This window comes from Ptychodera flava, chromosome 22 (assembly GCF_041260155.1).
Source record: "Ptychodera flava strain L36383 chromosome 22, AS_Pfla_20210202, whole genome shotgun sequence".
Classification (NCBI taxonomy): Eukaryota; Metazoa; Hemichordata; class Enteropneusta; family Ptychoderidae; genus Ptychodera; species Ptychodera flava.
The window spans coordinates 8,621,502-8,640,875 of record NC_091949.1 but is presented as its reverse complement, the minus strand read 5'-3'; the positions used below and the strand labels follow the sequence as shown (position 1 = coordinate 8,640,875).

General features: G+C 36.8%; 1 protein-coding gene across 9 annotated transcripts in view; it reads left to right on the top strand.

Moving 5' to 3' along the window:
- LOC139122618 (protocadherin-15-like) overlaps positions 1–19,374 on the top strand; it is an 88,918-nt gene that overhangs the window by 50,053 nt on the left and 19,491 nt on the right. For 8 of the 9 annotated variants that reach the window (XM_070688187.1, XM_070688194.1, XM_070688193.1 and 5 more), the window contains 16 exons: positions 283–435; positions 1,200–1,302; positions 1,783–1,895; positions 3,687–3,894; positions 6,309–6,445; positions 9,957–10,139; positions 10,818–11,023; positions 14,091–14,223; positions 14,698–14,780; positions 15,364–15,448; positions 15,888–16,016; positions 16,351–16,656; positions 16,969–17,187; positions 17,947–18,066; positions 18,371–18,499; positions 18,921–19,048. In XM_070688187.1, coding sequence (XP_070544288.1) covers positions 283–435; positions 1,200–1,302; positions 1,783–1,895; positions 3,687–3,894; positions 6,309–6,445; positions 9,957–10,139; positions 10,818–11,023; positions 14,091–14,223; positions 14,698–14,780; positions 15,364–15,448; positions 15,888–16,016; positions 16,351–16,656; positions 16,969–17,187; positions 17,947–18,066; positions 18,371–18,499; positions 18,921–19,048 — 2,435 coding nt within the window. The remainder of the gene's footprint in view (positions 1–282; positions 436–1,199; positions 1,303–1,782; positions 1,896–3,686; positions 3,895–6,308; positions 6,446–9,956; positions 10,140–10,817; positions 11,024–14,090; positions 14,224–14,697; positions 14,781–15,363; positions 15,449–15,887; positions 16,017–16,350; positions 16,657–16,968; positions 17,188–17,946; positions 18,067–18,370; positions 18,500–18,920; positions 19,049–19,374) is intronic. The other variant, XM_070688186.1, reaches the window with a different exon arrangement.

Below are 19,374 nucleotides of genomic sequence, written 5' to 3'. Positions count from 1 at the left end.
ATATGTTTTTCATACATAGTAATGATTTTAATTTTAATTTTAATTTGAATGATACTGATACAAGTCTTGTTTATTTCCACATTGTCTGTTACTAAAATTAGAATTATGTCACAGTTCTGAAAAATGTTCATTTTGTCATGTTTTCTTTCATTTTGCCGCTACACATGTCAACCACTGAGTTCAACACTTTATGGAAATAATTCATGAGAAAGTCAATTCAGAATTAAGCCTGCACATTCGATAAAAAATTGAAATTTAATATTATTATTCATTTTATTGCAGGACCGGGCACTGAACAATCCCAAAATAAATTCCACAATTTTGACGGTGTTTGTAGTCGATGGAGACGATCTGGGACCGCAGTTTCTACCGTGTGTAGAAGTCAACAACGTATGCACCATTAACACCTATACAACTCATCTACCAGAAAAACAGGTAATTGTTTTATCTCACCGTGTTTTCCCACACGATCAATATTTTAACAATTATGTGTGGGCTGTTAAAAGATCACAAAGAGTATAGGCAGACATGTCATATTTATTGACTCATGTTGGGTTTATTAAAATATCTACAATTGAATTTACTGGTAGAAATTTGTTTCTGTTAAAATGGTGTTTCCCATGTTTAGAATGCAGGTGATAAAAAACAGTTTTAATTAAATTTTGACAGAGAGGCAGTGATCTGTTTTCAGTCATGTTTGTTTTGGACATTGCTCAAAGTTGCAGTGGAGAAATTGTAGCAGTATTGTGTGGAAGATATTTTAAATCTGTTAAGCTTGGCAACATAACATGATATGCAGTGCACAGTCAGCAACAAACAGCAAAGGAGTCATTGTTAAGGCCTTTGCCAGTCGTCATGGCAACCAGTGTGGACAAGTGTGGCATGCATGTTAACGTATATGAAGTCATGACACATGTTCTGTTTTGCAAAGTGGATCTCATTCGTCATACAACATTCCTTCCACTTGCCACAGTACGGCAACCTTTGAAAATTACAGAGCCTTTCCATTGTTGCACAATTACTAACCACCGACACTCACCACCCAAGGGCTAATATAAAAGAGGTCATTAACCTTTGACCTTCTCCTCAGGTCCCTTCTTTATGGTGTCAGAGAACAAATTTCTTTGTTAAATAAGTCAGCGTCACCGCTTTAAAGATCTCTGGTTATGCCCCTGCTTGGTTGTTCTCACTTTTTGCAGGCAAGAACAGAACCACTGGAATTCAGTCCAGCCCCTGTGTACGCTGTTGACCAAGACAAGGATGTTCGTGACCCTTCAACCATAACCTACAGTTTTATACATGGTAGGAATTAAGTGCTTACCTTCTCAAGCAGTGAAAGATCAAATTTTGCTACAATTTATGTGGAGGTTTTCCTAAAATCAGTAGTGAAATATGAAGTTAATGTTTTTCATGTGACCAGATAATTTTGACATCTCAGGATACAGAGTATCCTGCCTCTAGAGGGCGCTGTCCAAATGATTTTTTCCAACGTTTACAAATGATTGATCACATTATGATCGTGTTCAATGGTTTCATTACCAAAAGTACTCTTATTCAAAGCAAACTTTGGAATGAAGAAGCCAATTCCATCCGTTTAAATTTTTTTGACCTGTTTGAAAATATTATATGAGTACATACAGAGTAATTGTCAAAAGCTTGTCTGTTCAAACCAACCACCCCTGAAAAAAGAAGTAAATTTTTGAAATACATTGCAAGTAACAACTAGTGCATATCAGAGTATCAAATAAAAAAGTTGAATGCCTTGTTTGTCATCTCCTGTAGGTGAGCCACCAGAATACACAGACTACTTCAACATAGATGCAAATGGAGGCAATATTACCCTGAAAACTCCAGTGGACAGGGCCCAATACCAGGTGTTCACGATTGTTGTCAAGGTAATATTTTCAGTGGAAATTTTACATATTTGGTCTTGCATCAACATAGAATTGTGAAGTTCGTTTACAAATAATAAAAAATGGTTCAATTGTTGATTAGAATCACCAAAGAAATCATTGAATGCATTCTTCGTCACAGCTGCTTCAAGTAACTTCTATGAATGGTTGTGTGATATTCAGCCCTTTTTTAGGGGTTTTTGGCATTTAGTTCAATGTGAAATCCCCTTTCTCATATACTTATACGGTTTATTAACGTCTGTTTCTTTGGTGTCTACAATATCTTCAAGTTTTGCCCTAAAGCATCAGTCTAAAATTGTTTTTTCACATTAAAAGTTAATCACAAGTTAAAGTATTTTGGTCAACACAGATGCTAGTCTGCACTTTATCATTTTTAGTCCCCACGGACACCGTCCGGGGGGACTTATAGGTTTGGTCATGTCCGTCCGTGCGTGCGTGCGTCCGTCTGTGCGTCCGTCCGTCCGTTCACGCAGATATCTCAGATACGCCTCGAGCGATTTCATTCAAACTTGGTACATAGATTACTTCATATGTCATACATATGCACGTCAATTTGTTTTTTGATACGATCCAATATGGCCGCCAGGCAGCCATTTTATTACGATTTTTTCATGTACAGAGCCATTACTCAGGCATATCTAAACCGATTTTATTCAAATTTGGTACAAGGACATTGACCTATGTCATACATATGCACGTCGATTTGTTTTGTGATACGATCCAATATGGCCGCCAGGCGGCCATTTTATTACGATTTTTTCATGTACAGAGCCATAACTCAGGCATATCTCAACTGATTTTATTCAAAGTTGGTACAAGGACATTGACCTATGTAATACATATGCACGGTAATCTGTTTTGTGATACGATCCAATATGGCCGCCAGGCGGCCATTTTGTTATGATTTTTTCATGTACAGAGCCATAACTCAGACATGTTTCAACCGATTTTATTCAAAGTTGGTACAAGGACATTGACCAATGTCATAGACATGCACGTCAATTTGGTTTGTGATACGATCCAATATGGCTGCCGTGTGGCCATTTTGTTATGATTTTTTCATGTACAGAGCCATAACTCGGGCATATCTCAACCGATTTTATTCAAAGTTGGTACAAGGACATTAACCTATGTCATACATATGTAAGTCAATTTGTTTCATGATATGATCCAATATGGCTGCATGGCAGCCATTTTGTTACAATTTTTTCATGTCCTTAGCCAAAACTAGGGCACGTCTCAACCGATTTTATTCACCGATTTTATTCAAACTTAGTAAAAGGACATATCAGACCAAATTCATGAAGAGGACTCTATCCTCTCTGAGGACTTGTAATCAAAGTACCCATTAACAAGTGGGGACTGTGTCATCTACGATGACTTGTAAATAGAAATTCGAAATTTGTGTTGCTTAGAAATTCCAAGAAAAATTGATACATGTATGAAAAGTTATTGTTCATTAGCTGCAAGACTTATGATAAATGTATTTTGTATAATCTCTGATGTCTAGAAATATTTCATTGTTAATTTTTCATCCATTTAAGTATTAAACTGCCTATATTTTCCTATGGTTTTTCCTGAAGGTTTGGATCATAGGTAAATAGCCAAAGATCTTCGGTGACATTTTCTGTTATCATTTCACATTTGTTTTGATATACCAAGAGGAGACCAAGTTAGATATGACTGAAGAACACCCACTACCAGCCCTTATAAAAAATTTGAATTCTTGTCATGAGTGTGGATGAAGTAAGATAAATATTTTTCTAATTCCAGGCTGAAGAAACATCAAATGCAGCCAGGTATGCCACGGCAAATGTGGAAATCTACATTGATGATGTGAACGACAACAAACCAAATTTTACGCAGAGCAGTTACAGTGGATATGTTCATGAGAACGCTGCGTTAGGGACGACAGTGGTTACCTTGGCAACAGGCACCACTCCTCTGCAGATAGAGGCAGTGGATCCTGATGTTGATCAGGTAGGAAAGAAAGTACAAAATAGCAGACAGTAGCTGATTGGTACTTTTAAACAGAGTTTTGCCACATTTAGGAAAAAGTTAAAAACTCAGCTATCATTACAAGTGTGTCAAAAAGTCTTAGTTTGTTTAACACAATTTTCTTTCACAAAATCTGATGATCATGCACCCAATATCATATTCCATATGCAAAACAAACACTTTGTTCTCAAATTATCGCAGATGAGATTGTTGCTGGGAAAACACACACTTCAACATGCCTTTTGCATATCTATGAGTTGATTTCACATTCAGGCACTGTAAGAGGGTCAAGGGTCAGTCATTATCTTCCGTGATTTTCACACGGTACCTGTTATGGTTGACCGATATGTATGGTCATTTGAATTATTTATACTTCTGCTTTGACACTTTCCCAAACAGTTCAGTCACCTTACAAGGAAGGAATGAATAATTACATGAAATCTCGTAATACGGGACACAAAAATCAGAAGACTGTGACTTCCCTTGATAATATTTACAGAAATATCATTTGCAAACCTTTCCAGTGTGATACTTTGCAGATTCCTTTGCTCAACCACAAGCTTGTATTTTTCCGTTCACATATCACTTATTTATCACATCAACAATTTTCCTTTCTACCACATCCTTCCATCGCTGCAACTTTCACCTGAATTTTCTTTACCCACGGCATCATCAACAACCACAACTTCAACAAAACACTAGGAGGTTGGTTTTTACATCTGCTGTTCTTATAAATGGGAGATAATTTGTCCACTTTGTCTGTCCTAGTTTACCGCATGCTGAACTGCCTTTCCCATGTGCTTTTAGCTGGGTGAAACTAATGTAGCATAACTCGGTGTTTTCTTGTAATTTCTTTGAAATACTAGCCTATTAACTACAGCTCGTCATAAATTATTATAATTAATTAGGTATTTAGGTTCTGTGTAACAGTAACTTTGTAGTGGTGTCTGCTAAAGTATCAATTAACTGGTATATTGGTGTCATAAATCAAGCCTTAATTATACATCATGCCCCCACCTACCGTTTTTCTTCAAAAAAGACCATGTGTAGTGTTGTGTGACAAAAAGATCACAATACCGAAAGCAATACCGGAACTCTGCGGTAATTATAGTGTACCGGTAGTTCTCTTTACAACTAGATTCTTTAAAATTAACTCAGTCGTTGACATCACAAACAAACAACACCAGGAAAGAAAAACTAGAAAAATATTTCATTGATGTAAACTGCTAATGTTAAAAGAGAAAGTGAAATTTGTTCGTTTTGTACAGTTGGCTTTAAAAGTATCATGAATGAGAATATAATAATTGTATCTAAACTTGTATGATGTTTTCTGAATGACTCTATCTGTGCCTATGATGGTGTGCTTTTCTTTTGCTGACTTTCTGTCTGGATGTGCATAGCTGCACTGTTTCTTAATTGCTTTCTGTTCTTTTGAATCCTAACACAGCTCACTTATACACTGTTATATCATACCACTGCATCCTGCAAATACAGCAATCTGATTGGTTGAAAATCTCACGGTATATATGTCACTGGGCGCAGTTCATCACTTAAATGTAATTGTGAATATACCAATGAAGTGAATATGTCTATAGCCTAGCTACTATTTGTTGTAGTCAGTCTACTCTAATATTTAAAAGGACTATAATTGGGCTGATTGTAAGCTATCAAATATAGCGCTTGTAATTTGGGTTAAAAGGCTAATGCTTTCCTGGTAAAATTGTGTAAAAGTGTTCGATGGATGATGTATGTGTGATTGGAGGAAATACATAATGTATGTTTAATTGGAGGAAATCAATAACAATCAGTCACTCTGGCTCAGTAACTGTCAATCAAAGGCAATGGCTCACGATACATCCCATTGTATATTTCCATTTGAATTTCCGCTAGCTACAATGAATGTGACTTTATACACAAAGTTTTCTGCAAACCGAAAAAGAACATCAATCATGAATTTATATTTTTCTCAAGATGCTAGTTGAAAACTACTTTCCATAACCTTAATTTCTAAGTTTCCGATGAGTGCTGATTTTAATAGATTAGCAAACCTTGATTACCACACTGAGGCACAAAAATTTAGCTGGCATTTTGATTTAGGAATTTTTTTAAGTTATATATATATATCTTGTGTTTTAAAGTATTTTGAATTAAAATGTTCTAGCTTGTCATCAGGTATGAGTCTAAAATGTCAAGGTCCACAAATTAAGAGGATTTCACCGGGCAGGTACACATAACGCAACAACTACATTGTCCACCACTTTCCCAGTCACCACTACAGCCACCTTCACTGAGCCATGATAGCAAGGCAGATACCCAGATCTGACAATAAATGTATATAAAATCACAAATTTTGATTTTCAAATAAAGACAAATTCACCTTTGATATTTTCCCCCAACAGGGAGTCAGTCCACAACTAGATTACAGATTTATTGGTGCTGATGATAGATTTAGTCCCAAGAAATCCGGTGACATCGTTTACGTTGTAGTGGACGGAGATCTTGACAGAGAAACCAACTCAAGTTATTCATTCTCTGTGAGTAGTTTTCGTATATTCACCCACTTTCACTCCATGAACTAAAATCAACCATTTATTTTGATTTTATGATACATGTACGTCATTCCTGAATTCTTGGAATAGATACATTGCTATAAAGTAATTTTACTTCAGCGTCACAACAATTTGCTTGAATATGCCAATTGCTGAGAAAGCAATACATTTGCATTTCAATAAGAACATGTACACATAGTTTAAAGCCGCAAGTTATTTTTCATGGATGAGTCACATCATTTTGTTTTCCACCGCTACCCTATGAGGATTTATCAAGGTCACCGCCATTTATGTTTCATCACTCATAAATTTAGAGGGACTTTCATCGATGAAATAAGTCAAATTATGACAATGAAGGCGCAGACAAAATCCAATAATTTTGTCTGAACATGTAGTTATGATCTGCTTTAATTGAACTAATTTTGATTTGAATCAGTGAACTTGAATACAAGCCTGGAGTTTAGCCAAATAGAAATTATAAGCTTCGTCGCATCAGAATCACTGACGTAGGAATTTTCAACAATGAAATACGTCAAATGTTGACAATTAGGTGTTATGAAAACTCTTGATTTTTATTACCGTACTCGTCCGAGTATAAGCCCCGGTTCGGCAACACTAAACAGCGGTAAAACTAGGGGAGGGGCTTATACTCGAGCAACCCCATGTTATCTGGCATGGACGCTTAATTTATGCTAATTTTATGCACGATTTTTTTCAACACCACTCGATCTTTCTATCGCTTTCAAAATCGACTTACACATCCAAAGAAATTGATTGTACAATCTCTGAATACAGAAGTGACATTTTGGTGAAATTTCAGCGTCGAAAAAAAACCCAAACTTGAAACAAAGACGTCATGTATGCTGCTGATCAACAGTAATGTGAACAGGCATGCATTGCCCACACGCAAAGGCAACTCAATATTCCAATATCAAACTGTCTACATCTTGTGAAAACAACAACATAGCAGTGAAAATTGTAATAGTCACCAGGAAAAGTCTTCACAAATGAAAGGATAATTGCTTCAAACAAAAGAAACTGCATGTTTCAAGCATGAAAACATCGTGGCCGTGAATGAAAATAAACAATGGCGGACGTGAGTGAGACTATTCTATTTAGGCGACGGGGGTGAGTAGGGTCAAAGAATCAAGATAGTACTGGAAAAACGTGTCATTCTCCTTACGATATTGTCAAGGGAACTCCAGTTTCCCATTGTTTTAACATCTTTTAATGGTTTCTTTATTATCTGAAATTAATTTTACCAAGTTAAATGACCAAATATACTCTCCTAACCTTTCTGTATTTGAGTTACACTAGGGTAGGGGCTTATACACGGATGTAATGCATTTTCTAAAATCCTCTAAAATCAGTAGGGGGGCTTATACACGAGCAGGGGCTTATACTCGGACGAGTACGGTAATGTTCCATACATGTAGTTGCGATGTGTTTAATTAGTTCCAGAGACCAGCTCTGGAACTGTTAGTTTTTGCTCACTTCCTTCTTTCTTTCTTTCTTTCTTTCTTTCTTTCTTTCTCTATTTCCGGTTTACTACCATAGAACATGCTATACACAAATTTTACCTTAATTACCCAGAATGCATTGCGACACGCTTATGACGTCATCGCTCAGCTCGGACGGGTTTTACGGGCATTTCTTGTTTGTTTATTTATTTATTTTTTATTTGGCATTGCATCAACTATCATATTGCGTTCAGTTATTAATAATTCTAGCTTTCTTTCTCTTTGTTTTTTGTTGCTTTTTGATTTTATTTTTCTCTAAATACTCGCCGTACGTGGCGCTATACTGTTTCGCCCGAATGCTCATGAGACAACATGGCGGCATCGATCGCCTCGCTCGCACACAGAGAGAAAATTAGCCTTTCCCTAAGTTTACAAGCGCGGCTGGGCACATCGTGTACCTAGGCGAGGTGGGTGTGCTCGAAAACGATGATCGATGCAAAATTTGGACTCAAAATCGGCTGTTTTGGCGGAGAAACTGCCCGCCGTATTTCTGAGGAGCCACCAGCGGTTTTTCCTATATCAGTCTGCGGGGCTGTGGTGGGAGGCCGTTTAACGCCGGTAACACACAGCCCTGCCATGCAGAGCCAGGCATTCATAGTGAACGTACTGTCTGTCATGCACCGGCATGCGTTGGCTGCACGTAAAAGCAACTCAACTTTCCAAGATCAAATGGTCAGTATCTTGTGAAAACAGCGACATAGCAATGAAAATTGTTTTAGTCTGTGCTTTTAATCAAATGAAAATGCATGTGGCTCAATAGCGCTGATCGCAAATGACGTCACTGTTCTCTCTCATTAATATGCATAAATAAACATTTGTCCGCATTTTCCGCATAAACGACGAAAATAAAACCTGCTAGTGTTAGAAAGGCTATTTAGCGTCACACTTATTCGTATGAATTGATGACTGAGACTACAAGCTGCAACAACAGCCGCGCATACAACAACAAAATTTGTCCGAATTTCAGCATATTTGTCCGAAAGTCGCGCGCGTGCTGCTATATTTAGTAACAAACCCGAAATCGCGATCAACGCTATTTCAACGGCCGAGGTCCGATGTTTCCTCTCGTCTGATCATCGTCGGTAAATGACACGCCTCTTTACGGCAACAACTCAGCGCTACCCGTCAAGCGATTGATTTTTGGGTAGGTCAGCGGAGCGAAAATTATTGCTCTGGCTCGCGAGAATGTCGTCTGATAAACATTTCCGTGCGTTGTCGCCCCCATATGTATCTGTTGCGTTTTTACAGTACATGTACGTAGGCATTTGTAATCTGTGTACTGTAATTCCCCGGACTGCCTTGCTTTTAGTTGTATTATGGTGTTTACTGCTATCAGCCCTGAATATTAAAATCCAAAGCACTCTTTCATTCTGCACCTATCTTTGTCACACATTCTCTTGTTTCTTCCGCTGCTCTGGTCTCTGGAACTTCGCTTTTGCTTGCAAATGCTTTCTAGTTGATCCAGTTTTTGTGTGAATGATTTGATTTGAAAACAATCCTGGAATTTAGCCAACTACACATCAGGAAAGAATTCTCTGAAAAAAATAAAACAAGCTTTTTGACTTTTCATTTTGGCCTCACAAGACTCCTTCAAAATGTGTTAAAATAGTCTGTGACGGTATCCAAGGCAACCTACCAGTAACTTTCACTTTTCTTTGATTCTTATGCTGTAAAATTTTTTTCGTTTTTAAATAACAAAACCCCCAAAAGGATTCAGGAAGTCTTGGTATATTCTGTTATATTTTTCACTAGCTTTGACGCAAAGAAAATGCAGAATACAGCCAAATTAAAACTGAATCCCAAAATGATTTAAAAAAATGTTAAGGGTCAATCAGATTTGAAAGGGTGTGGCTCACACTGAAAATATGTGTAATTTTTATTTTTCCATGTTCAAGAGATACTCAAGATTTCAAGATGGCTTAAATATTCTTTTGTTATTTCCTTTCTGACACTTTTTTCTGGTTAAAATTTTGAAGGTTATTGCCATGGAAACAACAACCAATGAGACACTTGAGAGTGACCCTGTTGCTGTGATGGTCACCATCTTGGATGTCAATGACAACCCACCGGTATTTGCCCCAAACTCCTTCAGCACTGATGTCAATAAATACCGTGTGAAGATCAAAGAAAACAGACCAGCAGGATCTTCAATAATGACGGTGAGATCAAAATAGAAAAAAATTGTACAAAATTTAATGAGATTATGGCCATATTGTATATTCTCCAAGTAATTCTGTCTCCAGAGTTGTTATTTTTTCCTGTGTCAGTTGATATTTTAATGATACATCCTGTATTTCAAGGCTGAAGTCAACCTAATCAACTAGTAATATTATTCTGCAATTGAAATATTGACTGTTATGAATCAAGTGTTGGTTGTGTTGTCACGTTCACTTGACAAACGAAATACTTCAGCTGTATGATGTCATCATTACAGATTTTGTACCTTTGCATATAAGTTGCTCATGTGTCAAGATTTTGCCTAGATAGCCTCCACCACTAGCTACATATTCTTCCTCGCTTACTGTATCTCTTTAGCATGTTTGCTCAAGTCATTTTACTTAATAGGACTACTGTTACCTGCATCTCATATTACTTATAAATGAATTTGTTAATACCAGTAAACACTATAAAACATTTGTCACTGACAGTGACATTGTTTCAGTATTGTCCTTCAGGAACTAGTAGAAACCAATTTTATGTCTAGAGATTTGTCAAGTCAGAATACGTACTATTCATATATTATATCAAATAGATACATCTGGAGGTATCAAAAGTGTTCACAAGATTTTTGTTTGAGAATCGTCTTTTACTGTATTCTTTTGTCTTTTTTCTCCCAGTTGTCGGCAAGTGATGCAGACCAGGGTGACAATGCTGTGGTGGATTTCAGTATCTCATATGTGTCCAATGATGACAGTGGTTTGTTCGGAATAGAGTCTGAGAACAACACAGCCACACTCAAACTGGTGAAAGCAGAGCTTGTAGCCAGAGAGGAATACACTGTTACAGTCAAGGCAGAGGATAGAGGACCTGAAACAAATCGAAAGTAAGCCACTCTTATCTGAAAACAAGTTCACAGTCATTTGTGTTTAGTTTTGTGTCACATTTTTGTTTCGAAGATATTAACCCTTAAGACGCCATAGACTTTCATGCAATATAGCCTCCCATGCCAAGAACTTTTTGAACCAATAAACTTGACATGTACACTTCTTTTAGAAAGGTACAGTGTGTTTCCTGTGATTGGAAGCCCAGCCAAACCACTATGAATTTCAAAGATCAGGAAATGGAGAAGCTTCGAGAAGTCTTTCCATGTTTGGTTTAGCAAATGGGGGGTGGGAAAATGGGGTTAAAATGCACATTTTTGTTCAAAATGTATTGAAAATGAATAAAAGACTCTAAAAATAGATCTTATCGTCCAAAAACCTGCAAACTTTTACACATTTTAAATGTCATGAAAAGACACATATTTTGGTGAAAATTTTCAGCAGCGGAACTTATCAAATGTAAATAATAAACAAACAAACAATTGTTGATATTTGTCAATAATACAAATACCACATACCCTTCAACACAGCTACACAAAAGCATATAACAAGTGAAATACAGCTCAAGACAATTTAATCAGCAACATGATTGAATTTCGTAAACAACATCTTTTATTCATTTGTCGTTTATTTATTTATTTGTTTGTTTGTTTGTTTGTGTATTTCTTTCTGCATCGAAAGGTGAAACCATGTAACCAGGAAAAATCTTTGTTTTTATTTTTTTATTTGGATTCTGATTGCTATCAGATAAATTGTTGTTGTTCTGGAATGAATGTTGCCATTAAAGTTAGAGAGGATATGTTTGAAAGATTTTGGCATTGCAAGTAAACACAAACAACTAATTTGATTGATATCATGAACAAGCTGCCATCTTACAAGGCAATTCAAATCAGAGCCTGTATTCAGCTAGTACGTTATTAGCTACCCTGTGATTGGCAAACGACGAAAAATTTCACCACAAAAACGCACTACCTGAACTTCTGAGAAAATAAATTCGATTCAAGAACTAAATAAAGTAAGTTTGAGGTACAATAAGAACGACATTCGCCTCTGAACGCTTTCGATAACCGTACTGGCCCTGACGTTTGATCGCGACGTCTCCGTAAATCATGACAGTCAATGTGAACACATACGAAAGTTTGATCACGTATTTTGACGAGCACGCAACATAATTCGCCAGTAAATGAACAGAAACCAAAAGGTATGATATAAATAATTACATATCGGGTATATTTCGACAAAAGAATATGTTATAGACGTAGGAATATGACGCGAGATCAACAGTTCGGAACGTGCCGTGTTGTACATTTTGTACACACAAACCCGTGATCGGCGGCCATCTTGGCCGTCTCGATACACGGTGAAGAATGCCGCGATACCAAAGTTTACTTGACATAAACAGACCTTATCGCTCCAAAATCACAGATTAAATTAAGATTTCGTGAAAATCCTTTCAAATTTCTTCATCATTAGTGTTTTCGGCTAGAAAACCGAACTGACATACTCAAACTTGAGCTTCAGAGAGGCTGGTCAATGCGATGCTCCGTGGTGACGCCATTCAAGCCGCTGTTCAACTTCAAAATCACGTTCGGCCGATCAAAAAAAGTCTTCATTTTCTCAGAGATTATCCTCAAAAATTACCAAAATATGTCATTTCTATAAAGAAATGGCCAATAACTTGTCACAAAACAATCGTCTTTAGGATGTACAGCAGGAAAAAGCGTTCAGAATGTCTCTCACTTCGGCGAAGTCAGCGACCAGATCTGATTAGATATTCACGGTAAAAATAGTCGACCCGATTTCCTCGAAAGGTCGCTCAAATTACTGGAAATTGCCGTAGCTACAACTGATGATGTCATTATTTTAGTCCTTATGGACCTGAAGTGGGTTCAAAGGGTAAGGAATGGATTTATTTGTCAGGTGACCTGTTAAACGCGGGAAATCAAGTTCCAAACTTTGCCTGAGCGAACCTCAGGCCGTGTACGGATATATCCGTGCATGGCGCTGAGCGTGAGTTGGGCGTGTACGGATATATACGGGCATGGCGTTTAAGGGTTAATGTGTGAAAAAATAAGTTCAAAATTACAGAATGCGGAAGTGATACTTTGTTACCATTGTACTGTAGCATACCTCCAGATTGCAAGATTTGAGATTATGAACATGTTTTTTCAAGATCTGTCAAGAACAAGAGTTATATATATGTTTTGGAGTAACTCAAAAGTAATTTATCTTTCCAATCTAGGAAAATATATACCTCCAGCAATTAATAGTCGCGCCAGCGGCTTACTGACAGACTACGAATGTGCAGATTCATAATATACTATGCGAGTAACCAGAAGTGTACCCTACTTTCATGGGTGCCGCCATGTTTTTTGAGTACTCGTAAATAAACAAATATGAAACGTGCAATTTTTTATTTTATAACATGCCATTTATAAAATGTATCTCTTTTATTAGCCAGTAAGTTTAATTATCCACCTTGTTGCTTGTTCTGGTTGTGCTTGTCAAAAAATCATTGATATCACGCATAAAAAATAGAAAAAGGGAGAAAACTGTTGTGCATTTGAACGGGGGGGGGGGGGGGGGGGGGGGGGGGGCATACGCAAAGAATGCTGGGATTGAATTTAAGAAAAGCGCCCCTTGTGTCAATAACTAGATTCAAAAATTGCCAGTTTTTAGACGGAACGCTATAGTTTTCAGCTTGCAAGTGGAAGGTGGACAGTGCGGTTACCATTGCAATGGTAATGATGGCATAATACGTCCCTTGTTTAAGACAATAGGCTGTTACCATGGTAAAAATTGTCAATTTTTGTCCAACATTTTTACACAATACAGAAAATCTATATCTGCACTGCTGCAGGGTTTGAACTGCTTTCATCAGAGGGAAACTGGGCAAAGTTGTCATACAAACGTATATAACAATTAATTCTATTTTATCATGAATCAATAGAAATAACATCTTTGCCAATCTCAACCCCTGGTGCGACACAAAGGGCTGAGCCCTATATAATATTATGGAAAATGAAAGTGAAATGACTAGGATTATTTTATCGTTTGTCTGTTCTACAGATCAACATTGGCATTTGTGACTGTGGAAGTGCAGCCATTGGAGAGCAGTCGAGCGCCACAGTTTTCTGAAAACCCGTTCATAGCCTTTGTCAGTGAGAGCGTGCCTCCACAGACTGTCGTCAAAACTATCACAGTGAGTTGATATTTGGTTCACAATGAACCTTTGTCCTTTCTGTGTGTCTGTACATTGTGTGTGTGTGTGTGTGTGTGTGTGTGTGTTGTGTGTGTAGTGTGCATACGTATGTACATGTATGTGGGACAGTTCTTCTGAAACTGGATAATAGTAGTGATAATGACACTGCTTCAGTTGTCATCTAAGCAAGCAGCAGTAACGAAATCACCTCCATGTCAAAAACATAACGAAAAAGTGATAACATCATCGCAATTATATATCAAAATTATCTGTGTATAGATACCATTGACTCTTTAATTTTTGTCCATACAAAGCTAGAAATTGTTCAACATTCACCGATATAAACCCGTTGCACTTTGTTTTGAAACCTTTTAAGACCACCGTCTTCTTCATGCATTTGTATTCCAAAATTCAAGAGTCATATTTCACTGACGTATGGTTGCATATTCATGAAATATTGTCTCCTACACACAGGCCTCAGATGGTGATGGAGATACCATTTATTATGGCATAGGTGCTGGAGATACAAACAATGAATTTTTCATAAATGTACTGACGTAAGTTCAGTAATCATGTTTCTTAAAAATTGAGAGTGCTTTAAAATTTGAAAGTGATTAGCATGTGATGAAAAAGGAAGTTTTCATCGAGTATCGCTAGGATTTTGTAATGAAGTAAGATTTATTGCAGTGAAATAAAGATTTTTTTGAAAAGAGAAACTTCAAAAGAGAAATGTACATGTATTCCCAAATTAATGACAAATAAAGTCAGATTGACAAACCTGTGAATATGTTTTAGCACATAAAAGTACAACGTTTTGTCTGACTAGTTGTAATTAAGTCTGAAAGTCAAGAAATAAAAATATCATTGGAATGCTTGAAAATCAACTCATGTAATCAACTTAGGTTACCATCCTACACATAATATAAGAAGTCTTCACCAATGAGGACAAACAGCATTATATATAGTAAAGATGAAGATGATCCAGACCTACTAGTGCCCTCAAGTTTGCTGAAGGAAAAACTTTTGTTTTTTTACTTAATGTTATCTTGAGATTTGATTTTGATATTTTGCATGAGCCAACGTTTATCTGTTTGTTTGTTTATTTGTTTATTATATTCATTTGATTTTTTTTTTCTACAGTGGGGAAATATCTATTGTGAATGAACTTGACAGAGAAACGCAGGCAGAATATAACCTGACAGTTACTGCAACGGACTTGAATCAGGTTTGTAAAATATAACCTCCTGTGGCTCATTAGCAGTTTCTACAATAGTAGGTTTGTTTACCCTTTGCATGCCACTCAGAGATGTGAATCCACAGGGCTTGTTATCAGTTACCAGGGGGTTCAAAATGCTAATAAACATCCTTTTAGACATGTTGCTGTAGACAGAAATTTAAAAAAATTTTGTACATTTTGTGCCTTAGCTTGTGATTTGGGATATGGAAAATGAACCCTGACCATGCATTCAATAGAATAACCAGACTTCATACAACCAAACAAAATTCCTGTTGTGGAAAGGTTTGAATAATCGAGGGTTTACTGTGTTAACAAAGGGCCATTTCCTCATGTCTTATATTTGTTATTTCAGAAAGTGTTATCAATGAAATTACTGCGGAATTTATCCGCCACTAATGTGTTTTTCTTTTTGTTCATTCTTTTTCAGACTGTCTCAGCTCAGCTGTTAATTACTGTCCTCGATATCAATGACAACAATCCAGTGTTTAATTCATCATGGCCGACAACTTTCCAAGTCTATGAAAATGCACAATTTGCATATGTTGGTGAAGTTCAGGTAATTAGCATCCTCTGTCTTGACCTCTTTTTATTGAAAATTAATCTTATCGGTCAAATGAAGCTATTGACAGATTGGAGTACAATTTCAAACTAGGTAAGGAAAACCCATTAATTTGCATAAAAGTCCATTCAGCCAATAGAAATCATTGAAACTTCCATCAGTCAATGGAAATTATCAAAGGTTCTGTCAGCCAATGAAAATCAAGTAAGGTTCTTTTGGCCAATAGGCATTGTGCAAACAATCTTTGCTCTTGCTTGAGCAAAGTTTACCAACAACATTTATGTTAAATTTGTTTTTTTTTAACATCAGGCTTCTCTTTCATTTTGTACAGGCATATGACATTGACGAACCAAACACTCCAAGGTCAAAGGTCGAATATCTCCTGACCTCTGACAAATTTGCCATTGACTCTACCGTTGGTATGATCTATACCACGGTGAAACTGGACCGAGAAGAGCAGAATTTGTATGAACTCATCGTGACGGCACAGGACAAGGCGTCATCACCGCGAAGTTCAACGGCAACTTTCACTGTTATTGTTCTGGATCGTAACGATCACGGGCCTGTCTTTGATCCGTCTTTCTATGAGTACACAATCACAGAAAATGTCATGGAAAAAGACTTCCTAACAGTAGAGGTACATCCTTTTACAATTTTAAGACATGTTTATTTAGAAATGTACTTTTCTGGGCATTTTTATCAACTGAGCCATTCTATGATACGCCTTATAAGTATTGTATATATACATCATGCTCAAATCCGTCATCATGCCCTGAACCTGTTCTCAAGATGATGGTACGATTGTCAGATCATGATTAGCGAGCCATGATGTTTGATAGTGTTAGCAGCTTGGATTTAATTTCAATTAAATAAACTAATGATAAAATACACAGATTATAACCTTAAAATGTATAATAGCTATTATTAGAAATCTTATCTTATTTCCTAGGCAACAGACAATGATGTGGTTGCTATGTTGGAATATGAAATAACTACAGGAGACACCAATTTGTTCAGCATCAACAACCAGACAGGGTCATTATCACTTCTTGCAACGCTAGACTACGAGCTGTTACAGACGTACATCTTGACTGTCACAGCAACAGACATTCACCAGACTAATACATCCCTGGCTTCTGGTGTTGCCATGGTAACCATTCATGTGTTGGTATGTCATCTGTTTTTTCATCATGATGATCCAACTACATGTCGGTTAATGTTAAACTTTATAACAATATGAATAGGCCAAACCCGGAATTCGAATCGACCACGGTACAAACAAAGCCATGTGCGCAAACGCGCACAGACGTACGTGTATTTCCATACGCGTTCAGTACACATGTGGGTTTGTTTGTACCGGCATCATGTGATTATTTGGGCGTACTGAGTATGTAGAACGGCGTACGCATCGCGTCCTTTTTATTCCGGAGTAGAACCATTGAACAAGCAAAGTAAAATATGATCTTTCTTTAATGTCAACCAACACTCTACACAGTGACTTCAATCTGTGCATTAAGTTGGGCATCATACTTTCTATTATCCTCAGCTGTTTATCAAGATTAGGAAAAGTTTTATTTTGAAAGTAAATGTCCATGACTTTTGTGAAATTCAAAATTTTCTCAGCAAATGTCAAAAGTGAATTAGTTGAATTAAAGCTGATGTATAGAGATAAAAACCCTTGCTTTCAAAGAAAAGGTACCAAGAATAAACTTCCCTTTTCTATAACTTGAACTCAGAGAAAAATTGTTTGACCATCTGAATTTGAACAGTTTTTGACTGAGACTCTATAATCCTCAGACCGTAAGTGTAATACAATAGATTGTTGTACTACAAAATCAAGAACTGTACATCAATATCATTTTTACCGTGTAATTTTAAAAGTTGTGAGATGTAAGACCTCAACATTTTTACATTTCTTGACCATCAGGATGTCAATGACAACCCACCAGTGTTCACGCAGGATGTCTACAGAGGCACTGTGAAAGAGAATGCAGACCTGGGTACAACGGTCATCAGTAGTATCCTTGCAACGGATGGAGACCTGCCTGTGAGTAGCAGTGACCTTTGACATCTAACCCTTGACCCTGGACAATGCACTAACGACTTGATCGTATTTTTGACATTTGGAATGAAATGTTTCCTTTTACTGTTCAAAGTAAATTTCACAAAAAACTTTGCTTCCCACAAATGTTGTTATTATGCTATTATTTGTATGGTCAAGTAGTTCAAAAAGGTAATTCTATAAGCATGAAATATTTTCTGAGTATGATCTTGAGCACATAATATTTTAGTCATATTGTAAAAAATAGCATCCAGCAAAAGTGACATACAAAGTTTATGTCACGTTTCAGGAGACTCTAAACGGCCAGGTCATGTACCAGATTGAGCCACAAAACGACTTCTTCACAATATCAGATCCTCAAAGCGGCGTGATTGTCACTAAGACAAGTCTGAAGAGAGCGTCAGAAGATGAGTATCAGGTATGACATGCTCAAAACTGCAATCGTTGTCTCATTCCTATTCATGGTGTATTGATCATCACAAATTACTATCATGAAAAGTTTTGTACATTGGCAGTATCATTGCCATTTCTTTTTGTCCCATCTTTGGTTCTGTCTTCTTTCTCATCAAAGTGTGCATGGTCTCACGTTGCACCTCAATCATGAATTCTTCCTCTTGTTTCATCCTTGTATGATTACACCTGTCATCCCGCCTTCCAAAAATATGTCTTTCACATTGCAAAATTTATCAAGAGCGATTTTAGAATGTGAAATCAAACTTTTAATCTAAAAAAAATTATGACCAAAGGAATTTACAAATTATGTCATGAACATACATGGAAATTTCATGTGTTTTAGATATCATTGTGGTCAAATAAATATATGTTACGTAAATTTTCAGTTGACTGTGAAAGCTTACGACAGAGCCAGCGTCTCAGAGAGATTATCAGATACAGCGACTGTTGTCATAGAGATCACTGACAGGGAAATTTTGGAAGAAAAACCAGTCTTTGAAAAATCTGTCTACAGGTGAGAAGTTGCTGCACGTTGTGACATTCATGTGGTCATCAACTTTTCTTGACAACTTTTGCATTTTATTATACTGTTACAGTGTCCTAGTCCAAAGATCAACAGGTGGTTTAAGGTAGTACGCACCTCAAAAGTGAGACTTTGCTCAAACTTTGTGTAAAAGAACGTTAAGCCATCCCTTTCAAAATCGAGAATAAAAATCAGGAATCATCACGCAAAATTTGGTACTAGAGAAAGATAACCCAATATTTCTTGACATTTGAAATTCAAAATGGCTGCCATCCCAGTGTTAACCCTATGGCAAAAAAATTAAAATTTGAATTTTC